The sequence below is a fragment of the Harpia harpyja genome, chromosome 7 (assembly GCF_026419915.1).
Source record: "Harpia harpyja isolate bHarHar1 chromosome 7, bHarHar1 primary haplotype, whole genome shotgun sequence".
NCBI lineage: Eukaryota > Metazoa > Chordata > Aves > Accipitriformes > Accipitridae > Harpia > Harpia harpyja.
Window position 1 is genome coordinate 47485077 of NC_068946.1, and position 18125 is coordinate 47503201.

The window sequence follows — 18125 nt, forward strand, 5'->3', positions numbered from 1 at the left end:
ACTGGCTTGATACCTCTCTTAGGAATAGGACCACAGAGTCCAAGACTGTGTTGCAGGGCGTTAATGGTCCAAAAGAGGGGGACAAGAAAGATTCCTCTCCTTCTGTTATCACAGTATTGACATTCAGATCAGCACTGTTGATAGCTGAGGACTTCAGCCAGAACTTGCTAATGTGTTGAATAGGTTTTGAAATGAAGATCTGGGCCTTGAGTGCCATATGCAAGGCATCTTCGAGTGTTTTGCATAATCATACAGGATTGAGTAATTACCTTGGTATGTGATGGAGGGAGAGTCGTGCTGGGTTTCCTCAGGTGGATCAAGCACTGAGCAGTAAATAAGGGAAATAGATACTGTATTTGACGGTCTAGCATCTGATTGGAAATCACAAACCCCGCATGTTTTTTTCATGACACTGCTATGGAACTAAGATATTAATGACATTAAGTAGATATCCCTAACATCTTTTCATCCCTTTTTCACTTTAGGCAAGGAACTTAAAAGTTGCAATCAAATATCTGTACTGACATCTCCATCATTTGATGCTTGAAATTGGAAAACAAACATCCCCCTCTCCCATCCTTCCACCAGAAGTGAGATCAATTTAAAGTGTAAGGCAGGACTGTAAAAAAGTTCACCCTCAATCTCTTTGTTCTAGTGGCTTTAAACTGAAATCTTATTAACCCTTTCACACAGCTTTTTTGGTGGTAAAAAAATTGGCATTATAAAAGTTTTAAAGCAACCCATGGTGATATATCTTCATTCTCTCAGATGTAGCACAAGATATGTAATAAAGAATAAAAGTTTACTCACTTGAAACTGAGCTCCATCCTCATCTGTTCAGCTATGCATAGGTTTTAAATACGGATGTAAGAAAGAAATGATAACAGATTCTATCTGTTCTACCGTTTCTGTGACCAAAAATGTCACAAACAAAATAAACATGACTTGGATTACAAACAGCTATGGATGAATTAATATCTTCTGCTACCTGAATGTACCACGGGTGATCTGTCCACTGGAAATGAACCTCGCACTGGCTGAATATGCACGGAGCATGATGAGCTCTCTGCAGCAACACCATCCAGCAAGCAAAACCCATTTTCGCGATTTATTTCCACCCATTTGTTTAACTTCACTGCCATCTGCTGTTAAAGAAGGGAACCTGTACCGCAGGCCTGGGAAATACCTGGGATGTGCCCAGGTATTGATTGCCATAGCACTTCTAACTCTTCCATATTTTAATGTGCTATAAAGAACAGGAGGGATATATTTGCCCACAAGGCTTGTGTCCCACGGGAGACTATGCTACCGCTACCATTGCCAGGAGTTCTGCTAATAGACTAGAAGATGCTGTGTTCCTACTAAATTAAGTGTTAAAATGGCCACTGACTAAATCTGACGCAAGCCTGGCCCCCCAGTACAAATTGCTGCTTGATGCCATCCTGTGCATGCTTATACCCCACCAAGGGAGCATTTTATCACCGTCACATCTTGTGAAGACTCCAGCAACACCAACCTAAGTAATGCCATCATTCTTTGTGCATTTTTCCCCTTCTGCATCTTCCTCCCCCTTTTGCTCTAGAGAAAACCTTCCTTATGTTCCTTTTCACAGCACTATTGCCCTATGTTCCTTCAAACAGATCCTGGAAAATCCCATCTTTTCCACCTAACTTAAAAGAACCTAGAAGAACAGCTTGAAAAGTAATCAGTAATTATAACATCTCTCCTTCTGTGCATGGACGCACCAGCAGTTTATTAGGCAGAGAGGACCAGACCAGATGGATCATCAGCTCCTGTCATTCAGTATGTCAGTAGTTCCTTCCAGTCTAATTACTTGGTGCTGGCATTTTCACTGTATTTAACAAATAGAAGTACAGTCAGTATGGGTAATGGGTTGCATCCAAGAAAAAAAACAACAAAACCCAGGGCTATATATAAAAGCTATGAATTAAAAAAAATAGAGTTTGATTATGGAAAAGATGTTAAAAGTGGAAAATATTCTACCACTGTTGGGTGCAATTAGAGATAGGAAGTCTGTAAAAGCATGATATTTTCTTCCTATGTACACTTATCCAGCTTTGACTCAATGACTTAATTCTTTGGCCTGATTCAATATAAAGCAACAGAAAACTTTACTTTGACCTCACTAGGCTTTGGATGAAACTGTCATTCAAACTACTGCACACGCTAAAGTGATATTTGACGACTAACCTAAATATTGTGTTTAGATAGTTAACCTGATGGCCTTGAAAGGTAAATGATGATATTACACAGTTATATACATTTATTAGAAATAGTTTAGTTTTTCCTCTGCAGTGTCAGGGATAGGCTTTTGTCAGAAGCAGGTTACTACTCTAGTATCAACTCTTTCCCCATGGCAACACCAACTATCTCCTTGCTTTTCTGATTTTTTTTAATTACTAAAAGGTTTGATAATCAATACAGCTGTAGAAAAATCAAGATACAGTCTCTCTCCCCTTATGCTTTAGCAATAAAATTGTGGTTCAGTCCTGATTTCAGAATATCTGTTGCTATCAAACCTAAGTTAGGAACTACATGGCAGAAAAAAATCAATTTTCAGATACTCTAAGTGCAGACCTGGTTAGAAAAATCTTGTTTTGCCTTATAAATGGAGTGAATTTGATATAGAATTCAGTGAAAAAGCATCAGAATGGAACACCAACATGCCGGTTCCCAAGTAGAACAACATCCCTTGGGGCAACCAGATTTGTATGAAAAAATATTATCCAGCATTGGGTTACCTGTTAGCACCAGAGTGTGTTCCAGTGGACAGAACGTATTAACAGTCATACTAATGTCCAGATTGCCTGAAAAACTTCTGCATGAGACATGGAATGAATACCCTTGAAATGAAAGAGTTAAGTAAACCACTTTGGAAAGAGGTTGGTCTAGAGCTGACCAAGGTCAAAGGCCAGAGATGTGCAGGTTTTTCTTTATGTTTTATTTCTCCATAAAGTGTTTAAAATAATTGTTCTGACTCTAACCCTTTCACCATGCGTTTCTTCTTTTCTTTGGTTTCTCCTATGAAACAAGTGAATGTTTTCCTATGAACATCCACTCTTTTGCACAATCACCCAGCATATATGCAGGCAGGGTTTCGTAAACCAGAATCTCTTCAGAACTGGCTCAACGTTTGAAATTCTGCCTCTGCTGGCAAGTTCATGGGAAATCACTGGTACTTCTGATTTACTGCATGGCATGAGAGCCACTGCGTGCCAGCTCACTTTGGAACCCCCAGTTCACTTCGTCTTACTGAAAGCAGACTTGGCTTTCTCTCTCTCGCAGATCAGCACAGACCTGTTTTCTCTGAGCAACTGTGAAGCATGCTGCTTCACTTCATATACACTTCCAGAAATAAAGGCAGGAGAGTCCTGATGTGATGTTCTGATACAGTATATGCAGCTCATTTCATCCTACTTTCTAAATCAAAAAATTGCAGGATTTTTTTCTGCTATACAAAGGGAGAAGTGTAACAGAAGGATTGACTACAAGGCAGCCAGCTAGGGAAGCAGACTGACAAAAAAGAAAATGCATTGTCTGATTTTTCTTTAAATCTGCAATAGAAAGGGAGCTGGGAGAGAGTCTAGCCAGAAGAGATGAAGACAGAGAAGTGGCTTTAAGCTCAGTAGAACAATAGTCAAGGTAAAAGGTTAATTATTCTCTCTGTGGAAGTTATAGTCCCTGAATTAAAGCGGGCAACTGCATCTCCCCCCTAGAAGCAGTTCCTGGATTCGGTCATTTCTGCTCTACATGGACTGTGCTGAACTGCCAATTTATAGCATTGCTCAGTGCTCACTGCTCAGCTTCCCACCAGCCTGAGGCTTCCCAAAGTGAAAGGAAGTAATTTCCGCTAAGAAGTCCATCTGCAGGGAATGGATGGTTTTATAGGATGGCATTTTAGTTTACAAAAAGTCTGAGTAAGAGAAGCAACATGTTTCTGCAATCACAAGACATCACAGCCAGGGATACAGTACTAAAGGAGTACCAGTAAGTTCTAAGAGCAGGGCCAAGAGATAGGAAGCTGGAAGAGGTTATACTCCCTATACAGAGGCAGCTTTAGGATAGAAGACATAGCTGCACATCTGCTTCTTATACTAAGCAAAAGTAACATGGATCCCAAGAAAAAGGGCAGCAGCAATGGGAAGCAGAGCTTGCTGGAGCTTTTAATGCTTGCTTTGTGAATGAGCTGCGATTTTAATAGCCTTTCTGAACAAACTAGACTGGACAGCATATGGTATAGCCCAGGTGTTTGTGTATCTGTAGGAACTTTTTTCCTAATTTCAAAAGTCATGGAAGTTACAAGGCATCCTTTTCCATCTTTGGTTTCTAGGTGGTGTACTCACTGATAAGAGGGCATGCTTTGGGGATATGCAGTGTAACTCCAAACATATTACTTCTAGCCTTTCAAACTCACAAGAATATGAACTACTGGAGACAGTGGAGAAATTGCTAGGAGAATTCTACAACAAAAAGACCTCATTAGTTTTGAAGTATAAAAAAATCCAACACAGTCACTGGAGTGAGCCAAACTGCTGCTTTTGAGTTGACTGATAAGAAAAATGCTAACAATCTTATAGGTAAATCTTTGTCCTAAGTGGCCCTGCATAAAGGATGTGAAGCTATGTAATAAAGCATTGCCAATTCTCCCTATTTTTATTATAGGCCTTGCAATGTTTGATGTTTGTTTAAAGCCCAGCTCCTGGAATCAAGAGATTAGGTTAAAGTCTCTGTTTTAATTAAGAAACAAATAAGAAAGGTTTTCTTCATCTTGTGGTTGCTGGGAAAAAAAAAAAATCTCCAAGGGTGCAAAAGCCAAAAAGAGTAGATAGAAAAACCTTCATATTGATATATGATTTAGATATATTAAATCACCTGATTTAACTTGATTACATTATTTACGGAGACTAAATTTTTAATGTTCATTGTTTAGTAACACTAATGATGCTAAACCCAAGAGGAGGTTTCTTTTTTAAATGACCCATCCTTTAATTAGCAACAAAACAGATTCAAAGAGATCCAAGCTCAAGCCAGTTGATTCCTTTGTGATAGCACTTGTGAAGGAAAAAAAAGCAGGTAGCACTGATAGCTGATGTTACCTGTATGACTGCAACGAAGCAGGATATGCAGCATAAAGATAGAGTATGCATCCATGGCTGTTTCCAGACTGAGTTGCCACATGACTGACATTAGATGCACGAGATAATGGCAATAGTATCATGCTGTAGCACACAGAAAAGGAAGTAATCTTGTCTGGAACACATAAATCTGCCAAAGAGGAATCTTCCCCTTCTGGTATGTGACATTAGATCTTTGGCAAGACTGAATTGCAGATATCCGATTCTAAAAGCAAGAATCCCCACTGAAGTTGACTCTCAGTTGTAAAAAATACACAACTTTCTGGCCACATTGGGCATCTGGTCTTGCCTTTAGAAAGGACAGAAAGCTATCATAAATCAATGTAGGCTGCTTATTGTCTCTGCACGAGACAGCTTCTTCCAAGTTGCAGAGAGTGCTGAATTTGATGAACCTTCACTGTGAATGTAACCCTACTAGGTAGCTTTTTAACAACTGAGCTAGAACATGGGTCTTCTGGACTTGGGTCTCTCTTGCCTTCTATTTTTGACAACTTGCCCTCTAAGAAGACTTAGAAGTCTTGTACAAATTGGAAACTAAAGGTTTTGGAGATAAAACTTTTTCCTTCCTCATTCTTTTGGGCAATAATGGACCTGTTTTCTAAGTTACCCTTTAGTAAGAGTGATTTTTCTCCGACTCATCAACTACTGCAACCTTCCTCAATATTCCTCTCTGCTCAGAACAGTAGACTTACCTGTTGGGTCTTTTGCTACAGTGTGTTCAACATTGGAAGAAACTTAACACTTTATATGGCATCACAGGCTGAAGATTTACCATCCCACTGCTGTGAGAAGGTGGGAGGAAGCAGGACATACCACTTTCCTTTCAGGAATATCACCATATGCTATGTGAGGACTTATTCAGACATGCTGCACAGTTTTATGCTAGGTGACATTTGGATCATTATCTTTACACTTTGGAGATGTAATGCTTTATTATCTTATTAAATAAAAGAAAAAATAAATATTATGTGGACCATATTCATATGATAAATTAAAAAATGATTTGGTAATTACATGACCATGTTTTTCATGAATTATATACTTGAGTCCCATGGAACAGTTAAGAACTTCCATGGTTCCCACATTCTTGACCTTTATCTAATTTTTGGCAAGGTTCCCTGAGGTTTAGGGGTTTTGAACAGCTTTTGAAGTGTGAGAGAGTTAGTCTGCACAAACCACAGACTTTGAAAACTAGTTCTTTGCAGACTAAAATTCCAGAAAGTGTTTTCTAAGCTTATTATAATTACTAACTGCTTTTATTAATTCCTAACCAAACTCACATTAACTTGCCCTTGAACTTTAATGAAATGGGTGTCATCATCATTGTGAAAAAGAACCTATTCAGAAAAATCATGTATTTTATTTGTTAGCATATTCAGGTTCAATTTGTGCTGAAATGAGCTATGATTTGCAAATAATAGTCAGGTTAAGATCCATCCTTTTTCCTTACCTCTGAATAGCTAGAAAGGCAAAAGGTAATTCATTTTTCTTAATAATTGCTTCTGTGGAAAAAGAAAATCTTTGAAAAGACAGCTAAGCCAAGTTTCTTGAACATTGTAAGAAAATACTTGGATCACACACAGAAAAACCTTGAAATGTCCAGTGCAATAAAACTTGGGACTGCATTTCATGGTGCCCATAAAATCTGCTCCAAAGCCTCCTAAAAAAATGGCTCAGAACAATTCAGAAAATGTTTGATTTGAATTACAAGAACTTCTCAGTGATTTAAGGGACAGTAGAGATAGGGTCACTGTCAGCTCAGATTTGTTTTCAGGAAGTTCACTCTTGTATTCCTTATGCATAACTGAATAATGAATTGAAACATATTAAAACACATTGAGACAGGCTTTCCAAAATACAGGCTGTACACCACAAACATATTTTCTAATGGCAGCAGAATATAGTGATGTGCCTGGTGTCACCAGATGGTGCTCTTCCACCATTTGTCAAAGTGTTTGTTTTCATGTAAGCAAGATTTGATTCTTAAAAAGATATGTTGTTCTAATGGTGGTTTTGGATTATGCCAGAATCCATTGCTTAGAAGTAGTCTGAAAATGGAGGGAGTAGAGTGAACGGTAGCAAAGTTTGCTTTTCATTTAAGGTTAAGTTGCAGTCAAGCTAAAATTCCTGAAAAACTTTGCTCTGTAGGACTGTTTCATTTCAGAATGCATACATGTATAAATTACTCAAGTTAAATTTGATGTCTACCCAGACACTATACAGCTAAATTTTTTCTGCAGGCAAGCTGCATTGTAAAGCAGCTTGTAAGTGGTCCTGGGTATCTTAAAGTTGTGTTATTAGTGTCATAATGAGACATTAGTATAAGAAGAAGATGGAGGATTTATAGAAGTTAATATTTTTCATCCAAATTTTTCATCAAAAAAGGCTGTACATTAAAGTTAATGAAGTGAAATAATTGTTGATGCAGTGCTTGTAATTCACAGAAAAGGCAAAGTCCTATTTACTTGAATAAAACAGGAATTAGATAAGTGGAAATGTCTTTGTTCAGTACTTCACATGCCTATCCACTCAATCTTCAGCCTATTCTCCTTTTTGCTTAGCTCTGCTCAAGATTACACTTTAAGTGCTCGCCTTGTATCTCTACCTTCCTGTCTTTTCTACCTCTACATCACTGGTATTTTCTCTTGGTCCTCTTACTACTTCTCTGCCTTTTCAATTCTCTTTCACAAAAATTGACATGGAAGAAAAAAGCCAAAGAAACTCCTCAACCTCAGATTGTCTTTCTCTTGGGAGTGAGGACTGAGACTGTGAGAAGTCTCTTATTGTTTTGGATTATTTGACTCCATCAGGGAACTTAATTGTTCATTCTTACAACTATTTTAAGTGAAGGCTGTGCCATACTATTATGACATATAGAAGGTAAAGTCTAAATCCATATATTTTGCCTAAAAAAGCCACAGTGAAAATATATACTTCTCTTCCCCTTTGTAAGAATTTGTTCCAAGACAGCCAGTAATCCAACAACCTATATTCTTTTGTTCTTTGAACATCAAAAAAATCCTAAAGCATGACTCTGTTTGGAAAAGTTTTACCTTTTAAAAGTATATCATAAGTTCCTGGGATTTTTATTTTCCAACAATTCCAAATCAGATTTACTCAGTCTAAATATAAAAACAAAACAGAACATTTCTTCCCGGTGCTAGCATCACAGACACAGTTGCGATCTGAAATTTAATATCCTGGCCCAAATCGAGGACTTGTGACGCACTTACAGTGCAATTGTTCTCATTTTCGTTGTACCTTCTCAGGTAAAGCCTCAATGACTCAGACTTAATTAGTTGTTCCATGGATGATATGCGAGTCAGAAAAACCCACTTCATTCTCTCATAGATTAATTTATCTCAACTCTAACAGCTACAGATGCCCTGAGACTTTCAGAAGAGAAGATGTGTAATGGCACCGTCCCGAACAAACTCCACTATGGGTAATTACTCTGTGTCAGGGTGTACTGCGCTTGTCCTTGCCTGGACTTTGCGATGTGTACCCATGTAGAAACCGAGAAACTCCTTGGTAGCCTGATTTTCAAAGAGGGCACAGTAGCCACTCTCTGAAAATCAAGCCTCTCATAAAGTTTCCCAAAAAATCGAAGTACCCAAAATGACTAGTTACTTGAATACTCTGACCAGAGTCTTTGAGTGATGTGACCAAAATCATAACACTGCAAAACAGAAGTCTAGTAAAAAACTTTAGTATTAATCAGATACTTAGTTATAATACTCTCTTATTCTCCAGATAGACTGCTATGAGAGAGCTTGCACAGATGAAATTGTAGAGAGGACCAGCCACCAATTTTGTCAACTTTTGTCACGTAGAGCATGAGGGAGCTCTGTTTTTTTTCTTACCAGAACATCAGCATTTTCACTATTGGACTGTCTTCTCCTCTGCAAATTCCACAGGCCATAATGTCTTTCCTCTTCTTCCTGCTTAAAAAAGGAACTATTGTGTGGCTCTTTGCTAACTACATCACCAAGAAGGTGACTGTGAACAGGAGCTTCTTCTGTTTTCTCATCCATTATTGCTGCCTGTTTTACCCGGGTTTGGTTGGGACAAACTAACAGCTTGGTACGTGAGCTAAAAAATGTTCGTGTTAATACTGCCAATCTTAATAAAACAATATTAAAAATTACACAAACATCATGTTCAAGAAAAATGTCTTCCTGTCTCCCTGTATGTTTTAAACTACTAAATGCTGAGAATAGGAATTGTTCAGAGGAGGGACTGACTAGGATCTTGGCTGGACTGTACCTTCTAGATGTCATCAATGGATGTGATAGCAGGCATGTTTAAAACATCACTATTTAACGTTATATGTGATCGCTGAAAGGGCACTACACCTTGCAAAACATATCAGCCTGTTTGATGGGATGCAATGGTCTGCGGCAGCCTCTAACACAATGGCTACTATAACAAGTCTGTGACTGTCATTTCACAGTGCACAGAGTCTCACTTCCACTGATGATAATTGGGAATTTGCAGTTGCCTACTGAATGGTTCCTTATGCCTACTACATCTCAAGCAATAGATGAAGGGGAGCTGAATAACTGTAAGGAGATGGGATACTTCCAAAGCAACAAATAAAAAAGAAGAGTAAATACACACAGAGAAGGATACTGCTGCTGTGCCTGGCAGTATTGCTAATACCATAAAACTAGATGAAAACCTTAATGGCAGGAATCATTTAATTAGGGATCAGGATGGAAGTGATCTCTGTGCTGGAGCTGCCAGGCAATGAAATGGGTTGAAAACAGATCTCATCCAAGATATGAGCCAAAGAAAAGAATGCAAAAATTGATACTGACTTTGGAAGGCTTGGATTCAGTCCCCTACAGATGACTTCAGCTTCTCCTATAACTAGGAATACAAGTCAGAAGATGCAGTCATGGCATTACTGAGGTCCATAGTCCAATGCAATCACTGGGATTCTTTCCATTTACTCCAAGATCTGTCCATGACACTTTGTTTTATGGTATACATAAAAGAACATTGTACCCTAACAAAAAGACTCGGTACAAAGGACCATTGCACAGGGAGTTATACTTACTTTATTTTATCTATCATGCAGAATTTATGGAAATAAATCTTTCAGGCCTTCTCAGCATAGAGAACATTGGAAAATTACTTAAGTCTATCTATTTATTTATCTAACTGTGCCTGCCCATCAAAGAGTGAAGCCCTTGCTGTTGCTATTATAACCCCATCTCATGTTTTAATTCTTGTTAGGAGAAAAAACAAATATGTGCTAAAAGATTCAGTGAAACCTATTGCTACATTTTCAGTGGTGACCAAGTCTGATGTTGTCCGAAGTCCAGGCTGAACAGCAAAATAAATCGTGTGGTTATAAAAAAGGGAGGAAGCTCTTTAGCTCAGCTTCATGGGGTCAGATTAATGAAATTGAAAAATCAAGACAGGATTGTTCAAAGCAGCTGCACCAAGAGCCAGAGCTTGCTTACCTTCACAGATCAAAACAGAGCAGGGAAAGCGAAAACAACGACTAAAGCTGAACCTGCTAGAGATTTGCAAGCACAAGATCTAGAGATCTGAAGGAAGGGAGGTTTTTCTTTTTTAGACGGTAGCCCTCTTGGGACTTTTTTTAAACCTAATTGGTATTTAGAAGATTCATTATCCGAATGTCATAGGGGACAACGGCTCTGTCTGGATAACTGGGTGAATTTGCATCACAATTAGGTATTGGGAAGCAATGCCTTTGCAGAGTATTTTATTGAGGTTCAAGTCATCAAAGATGAGTTGTAATGACAAGAGAGATATATTTTTGTGTTTTCATGCCTTTCCTTTTCATTTCCTAACCATATACCAGATGAAGGAAAATTCTAGCCTTCACGGTAAAGGAGAAAATTGTTTCCAGTTCTTGTGGTCGCATAGACATAAAGCAAATTAAAAGAACCTATTATATTTCTGTAAGTATATAATTTCAAGCCAGCTTTGTGTTTTTGGGTGCCAGTTGCATGAGTTTTAAAGTCCATAGGAGTTAATTAGCCCTGTCTCCTTTACTAAGCTTTAAAAAGCCAGAGAAACTGTGAAGTTTGCCAGGGTGGGTTTGATGCCTCCCTTGTCTGACACTCAGTTACTACTTAAGCTCCTAGTTTATACCAGCCTTGGCTTTTTATTTATCCTTTTTCTTTAACGTGTTTCTTTGAAAAGGAATTTTATGACCATATCATGGCTCAGGAAGCTTTTTTCCAAGTTGATGGGGTTTTTTTCAGTAGTTATCTTACAACGTGCACTGGCCACTGCATCTGAAGGTCACGTACATCCCTTCCTAACACCCTTCTGTTTCAAGGCTTCTTCTTGTCCCTGTTTTTTGTTTGTTTGTTTCAGCCTTCCTCTGCATGACAATCAAATTAGAGCCATACAGTTCTCTGTGAGGAGAAGGCAGACAAAAAGCAGAAAGCCTGTATTGCTCTGGTGAGCATGTTAGCCTCGGGGGCCGCAAAACTGTTTTCTGCAACTCTAATTAAGATGTGGCCTGTGGTTAGAACCAGTACACGGCCTGAGCCAGTCTGGCATATTTTTGCTTTTATTATTATTGTTTTGATCACTCTCTCAGGGCAGCTGTCTGTATGGACCAGCTCGTGCATGCTCTGCTGCCCTCCAACGGATGGAGACGATGCTCTCGCGTGGCTTTTCTTGTTCCTTCACCTCCCTGAGATGTTTCTAGTCACAGCCTAACACAGAGTTTATTTTTTATAATGCTCTGTGTATGGCGAAGAGCCTAGAAACTGAACGCCTGGGGTGGACTTGAAAAGAGATCACCATCAGGTATTTCCGAAGCTGTCGTCAACAAGAAAGGCTACCCTGCCTCTGAGCTGTGGATTAGTTCACTACCAGGCTGTTATGACCCAGTAAATCCTTGTGCACCGGTGGAATTTTATTCATGAGTCCAAAGCGTGGCGGAGCCGGAGCAGGGCGTTAGCGACCGACCTGTCCGGGCGCAGCTTTCCAGCCCCCGGCCCTGCCAACGTACGCCCATCGCGCCACAGGGCCTGCCCGGTGCTGCCAAACGTGGGATGGGAGGCCAGGCTCCAGCACACCCAGTCCCTGCCGGCAAACAGACTCCCGCCATCCCAACAGGGCTGCGCCTAGACAAAGGCTCCTGAGCGTGGGACCTGTGTGCAGGACAGAAAAAATACGGTTAAGTCCCCCTCAGCTGTTAGGTCACCCAACGAGACCCAGCTGCTCATGAGGAGGGTCGGTGCCCTGTGGGGCACCAGAGGCCGTGAGGCATCTCTCGGCTCACGGGGCACTCAATAACTTGTCCTCCATGCTGGCGAGAGGCCTCAGGTCCCCTTGCAAAAGAAAAAAAAAAAAGAGAAGGGCGAAGGCCAGTGAAACAGAGGGGAGGTGCTCGGCTCCAGTGGGCGCGGGCAGGGAGGAGACGGGCCCTGAGGGGACGCCGGCGGGGCCCCGGCGCGGCCGTGGGCACAGGGGGACCCGGGGAGGGCCCAGGGGCGCCGCCCGCGGGCACAGACTGACTGACTGACTGACTGACTGACTGACTGACTGACTGGCGGGCGGGGGCGGGACGGCGCTCCGGCGGTTGCGCTCCGTGCATTCAGTCACATGAGCCGCCGGGGAGCCGCGCAGCCCCCGCCCTCCTTCCCCCGCACCCCTTTGGCCGTGAATGGCACGGCCCGGATGCGCTTGTACGCAAGGAGGGTGCGGGCGAACCATTGAGCGGGGGCGGGGGAACCCGGCAGCCGCCGGCTGGGAACATCCCTTTGCCCGGGCGTTGCGGCGGCGGGGGGGGGAGCGGACGTGACAGGCTGAGCGGCTGGGCGCAGGCTGCCGGAGACGGAGGGCGATGGTCGTCCCCAGGGGACAGGAGCACCAGCCCCCCCAGGAGGTACCGTAGCGGCGTCTCTCCCCCCCCCAACTCCGGGCAGAGCGGCGTTGGCGAGGCGAGGCGCGGCCGCCCCGCTGTTCCCCCGGCCCCGCTGCACTGCCTTCCCCCGGCTCCCTGCTTGCTCCTTCCCCTCCTCGCCTCCCCGCGGGCTGGGGCGCTGACCGGCCCTCGCCGCCGCGCTGGGGCTGCGCCGGGAGCCCGGGGGTCGCCGCTGTTGAGCGGGCTCGGCCCCCCCGCCCTCCCCCGCCTGCCGCCCACGGCCCCGTGGGGTGGGGTCCCTCGGGGCGTGGGGAGCCGGGCCCCTCTCCGCCCCGCTGCCGGGGGAGGCCCTGTGGGGCTGCAGGCAGCGCCCGTGTAGGTCACCTTCTGGGCACCGCGGCGTTTCCCCGTCCCCTCTGCTTGCGAGGCTTTTCAGGTTTCCGTGGGAGGGAGAGGAGAGGAGGAGGCTGTCGAAGAGATTTTGGGGAAGGGAGGTGGGGAGGGTGTGTAGGTGGGTCCCTGCGGCCCCTGAGGGGGAGACCTAAAGCCCTGTTAGCTGTCTGTCCGGCCTAGGTACGAGGTGCCTCTAGTAAATCATGTGTATTCTTGGAGCTGCGAGGTTTCGCCCTGTAACGCGGGGACAGGAGCACTCTTACAAGGTTGCTGTGCTGATAAGGCTTTGGAGCACTGAAACTATCCAGGCTGGCCGTCAGAGTTAATTTTTTGTTACTGCCGTACTTTGCCTAAAATTGCATTACCCAAAAAGTGGAATTCCACGTGAATTTCTTCTCCTGTTTTTGTAAAAAGATTATAGAAGCGTTAAATTGAGGTGTACGATTTTGTGAACCCTGAAATTGAAAGAAATGTGCAAAATGGAGAATAAATTAACTGTCTTATGGCAATAGGAGCAATCTGTCTAGCTGGAGGCAAGCAGTGGACCAGGAGTTTGAACAGCAAAAGCAGATTAAAGTATTTAACTGGGTGAAAAAAATGTGATGTTAAATCCCTGTAGAAATACATTACCTATTTCTTTAATGTCTTTCAAATTAACTACCACGTTGGTAATGGAAGTCATGGTTTTCCCTGGTAATGTGGTCTATGTTAAGACAAAGTTTGGAAAATGTTCATTTGAAGAACGGAAGAGAAACACTGAATTAGTGTTGCGTTGTTCGTTTGTCAGGTAGAAACAAGAGAAGATGAGGAACAAAACATCAAGTTGACTGAAATTTTGGAACTGTTGGTGGCTGCTGGGTATTTTCGAGCAAGAATCAAAGGGTTATCACCCTTTGACAAGGTGAGACCAATGCAATGTTTTTAAAAACCTTTTTTAAGTATATGAGGATTACATATTTTTTGCTAGTTAGTTTAGCAGTTTAGGTGATTTAAAAAAAAAAAAAAAAAGACACTTGCAACACATGATGCTTTCCTATGTAAATAATTATGCAAATGACCCAGTTTCAGACAGATAGGACCTCCTCAGTCTTGAAAAACGATTTTGTGCAGCAAGGCCTGTTTTAAAGGAGACAGTTGGATGCCAGGTGATTGCTTGTGTGCTTTTTGTGGGTGTTATGGCCAAAGTTAGTCATATATGGGGAATTTTGCCTTTCTCTCAACTGCACTTAGAATAGCTAGAAAGACTTGACACTTTGAGATAGCATGGTAATTTTAAAAAGATGTATTCATTAATGAGGAAGTATTTGTCTTGAGAGGCTCTGTGTAAGAATGGAACAGTTAGCCTAGTGAGATTATTTTGGAGTTGTTTTTTACATATCTTTAGAATGTCATGTATGTTAACCTTTCATTGTCCTAGACAGGAAGTATGTGATACTGACAGTGAGCAAAGTTCAGGTTGAAAAGAGACTTCTGAATTGTTTTAGTGCTGACTCTGAGAAATCCCTGAACCAAGAAAACACAGAACTACAGCAGCCTTGAAATGGACTCTTCTGTTTTCTGCTGTTTCTTTGATCATAGCACAGCCTTACTTTGCAATGCAATTTTAGTTTCTTCAAACTACTTGGTGTTACTGACCTTAGCTGCTCAGGAGGCTGGGCATACAGACACAAAGGAGTTTCAAGGAGACCGCCTTAGGATGTAATATTGTTGCATTTATGTGTAGAAATGGACGCATCAGGTTTATACTTGCCTAAATACAATTGCAAAGTTACTGTTCCATGACAATGCCCAACCTTTAAAAAAATGAGCATTGGTATTGAAGATGATCTAGCTGCTAGTATAAAAGGGATACTCGTTAACTGTTTCTGAGGGGAATATGAGCGGGGTAATGTGTTAGAAAACCTTGTATAGAACACCCTAATTTGCTGTGTGATGTTGGTAAATTATTCCACATTTTAATCCCTTTTTCTGTTCTTTGCCTTTGCATACATTTAGGTTACCTTGCATATGTTTATGCAAGGTTGTCTTTAAATATTTATGTAATTTATGTAAAGTTGATGAAAAGGCTCAGGAGTTTAAATATGCCTAAGTATCTGTAGGAGTAGGGCCCAAAATAGAGATTTCTGCAGAGCTGGGGATTTCCGTTTCTATGTTGATATAGCACTTGGTGTTGTATATGTCAGCAGGTGAAGAATACTAGTAGCAAGGTATATATAAAGGTAAATGTATGAATACAGAAATTATGATCCTTGATAAAATTTTGATATGGTCACTTTTTAAAGATCGTGACATTTAACATACTGTCGTGTTTTATCTATTTTTTATTTTTTGTTTTTAATCTGAGAGCTGTTTCAAAACTAATATATAAAGATAAGAGAGAAACTTAGAGTGTCACTAACTGCTGGGTTTTTTTCTGTCTTCTTGTATATGTGTATTGTATGTAGAAGTTAATATATGTATGCTATTTATATGTATTTCAGTCTCTGTATAAGAATACTGAGGATGGAGAAAATACTAACCTGTAGTTTCTAAAATAAATAAAGCCTTTAAGATGTATTTGGTTTTACCTCTTCAAATTAAAATGGAACTAACCATGCTGTTGCTCCTTTGCTAGGTGGTAGGCGGCATGACGTGGTGTATCACTACTTGCAGCTTTGATATCGATGTTGATTTATTGTTTCAGGAAAACTCTACTATTGGTCAAAAAATGTAAGTTGATTAAATGGCAAATGTGGTATTTTTTTCTTCTTAGAAAAGAAGAAGCAGGCGGGGGGGAAGTTACCTGATATCTGCTTGTCTATAAGAAAGATTTTTAGTCCAAGTTTCCTGCTTTTCAAGACCACCCGTTTGCAAAACATTGTACTGGTTTCTGGGTTTCTCACACTGTAGTTCCACAAACTCTAAAACCAAAAAGAAGCTTACTCCAAAAAAGGCAGTGCTGTTTCCCCCTGGGCTGCCATGTTCTTAAATCCTTACTAAGCAGTGAAAACATTTATGTGGCTCTACATCGAACTGGATTGGGAACTGATCCAGATTAAAACCTACCAAAAAAAAAAAAAAAAAAGAGGAAAATAGTTTTAACATGAATCAGTTTCTCGATCCAGTTCTCTATGCAGCTGTACAGATGCTTGTGCTGGCACAAGGGGATGATGTAGGGGCCAAAACAAAGGGCAGAGGGAGACCATGCTGCTGGAAAGGGGAGTGTAACATTAGAAGACCTTCCTTGCATTCTCTGTCTGCAGTTTTGTTGTGTAAATAACCTCTGGTTCTCCTTTATGGTTCTGGGTTGGAATTGTAGGAATTGGCCAACAGAATTTAAAGCATGGCACTGTTGCCAAAACAGTTACATGCCCCATACTGAGGAGGAGGAGTTCCTTCCTGAGAGTGACCCAATGAGACCATTTTGGTTTGATTTGTTTCTTATGCATGCAATTTACTCATAAGCCAGTTAATTCCTGTATTAGAGAGGTTATAAAAATTGTTTATGCTGAGAAAGGTAATACATTCTAAACTACATTATTGCTTTATGCATTTCTGTGATAAAAGAGCCATAATTAAAATTTGCAGGAAGTAAGAATAGCCTGTCAAGTTACAGTTGCATGAAGAGACTTGTTTGCTCAACATTGTTGAAAAGAACGTCTTCCCGTGCTGTTTTCTTGAAAGTCATTTAGCATTGGCAAGAGTGGAACACATGTGAAAGTAAAGATTTGTGGTTATTGCCATTAAATTTGAAGACACTCAAATCGTCACAGATAACTATATAAAGCATTGTTAAGTGCACAGAATTAAGCAGAGACTAGGAATGAAGATGGTGGTGGTAGTTTTTATAATTGCCATCTTTGTTATCCTTAAGAACGGCAGGATAGGAAATAGTTAAGTTGTTCTGAAAATGTTCTGTTATCTTTCCAGCTGACTGGATGCAAAACTGGCAAAACAAAACCCAGGCTCCTCTCCCAAAACAGCAACAATGATTTATTTGTAAATCTAAAGTGTTCAGAGTCACACAAGCATAGGCTGTTTTGATGTCCATGTAATGTTTATATTGGTAGTGGCTCAGTGCTTCTGTGATGCTCTCAAGATAAGGAAAAGTTAAGTTGTGTTTTCTTACTATTATTCTGAAGACATTTTGATAGTGTCCTGTTATTTAATTGCTGGGTTGAAATAAACATGGGAACATGCATTAGGAGAGTATCTTGCATCTATTGGATAAATTTTTTTTTTTTTTCATTGCATTTGCTTTGATTGTGCTGAGAGGTGCTGCTGTTTTCTTGTTGAATATTAGTATGGTGCCATAGTGGAAATTGTCTTACAAGAATTATGTCAAAGTTTTCACTTCTGTTAAGAAGTATAAGTTTTCAGGCTCTGTTCCCAGACTTTGGTCTCTGTCTCATATCTCTTGTTCCCCTTTTGTTCTTCCAGAATATCAGTTGTCCATTTGGGCAGTACTGAATATCACTGAGGTCAGTACTGGACCAGTTAAATTTTTCCTTCATGGAAAAATAGTTTTAGTTTTCCCAGTACAGTGTTCATCCTCGGTGCTGAAACGTGCTTTAAAAATGTGCTGTATTGGCAGCAAAAAAATATCTTGCCCTAAAATACAGGATTCAGTAGAAGCAGGGTGATGTTCTTGTAGATGAATCCCTTGTGTTAGGGTAATCCTTTCACTTTACCAGCTCTTACCTGAGCTGTAGAATGAGATGGTTGCCAGCAAATTC

The 18125-nt window shown here is 41.0% G+C and overlaps 1 protein-coding gene across 3 annotated transcripts in view; it reads left to right on the forward strand.

Moving 5' to 3' along the window:
* Positions 1 to 12750: 12750 nt before the first annotated feature.
* Positions 12751 to 18125, forward strand: part of CCDC93 (coiled-coil domain containing 93) — a 52683-nt gene continuing 47308 nt past the window's right edge. Inside the window, exons 1-3 of one of the 3 annotated variants that reach the window (XR_008235917.1) lie at positions 12751 to 13038; positions 14198 to 14311; positions 16025 to 16119. Coding sequence is in view for 1 of the 3 variants with exons in the window: in XM_052791756.1 (XP_052647716.1) it covers positions 12997 to 13038; positions 14198 to 14311; positions 16025 to 16119 (251 nt within the window). In the remaining 2 variants the exon portion in view is untranslated. The remainder of the gene's footprint in view (positions 13039 to 14197; positions 14312 to 16024; positions 16120 to 18125) is intronic. The other 2 variants (XR_008235916.1, XM_052791756.1) reach the window with 2 other exon arrangements.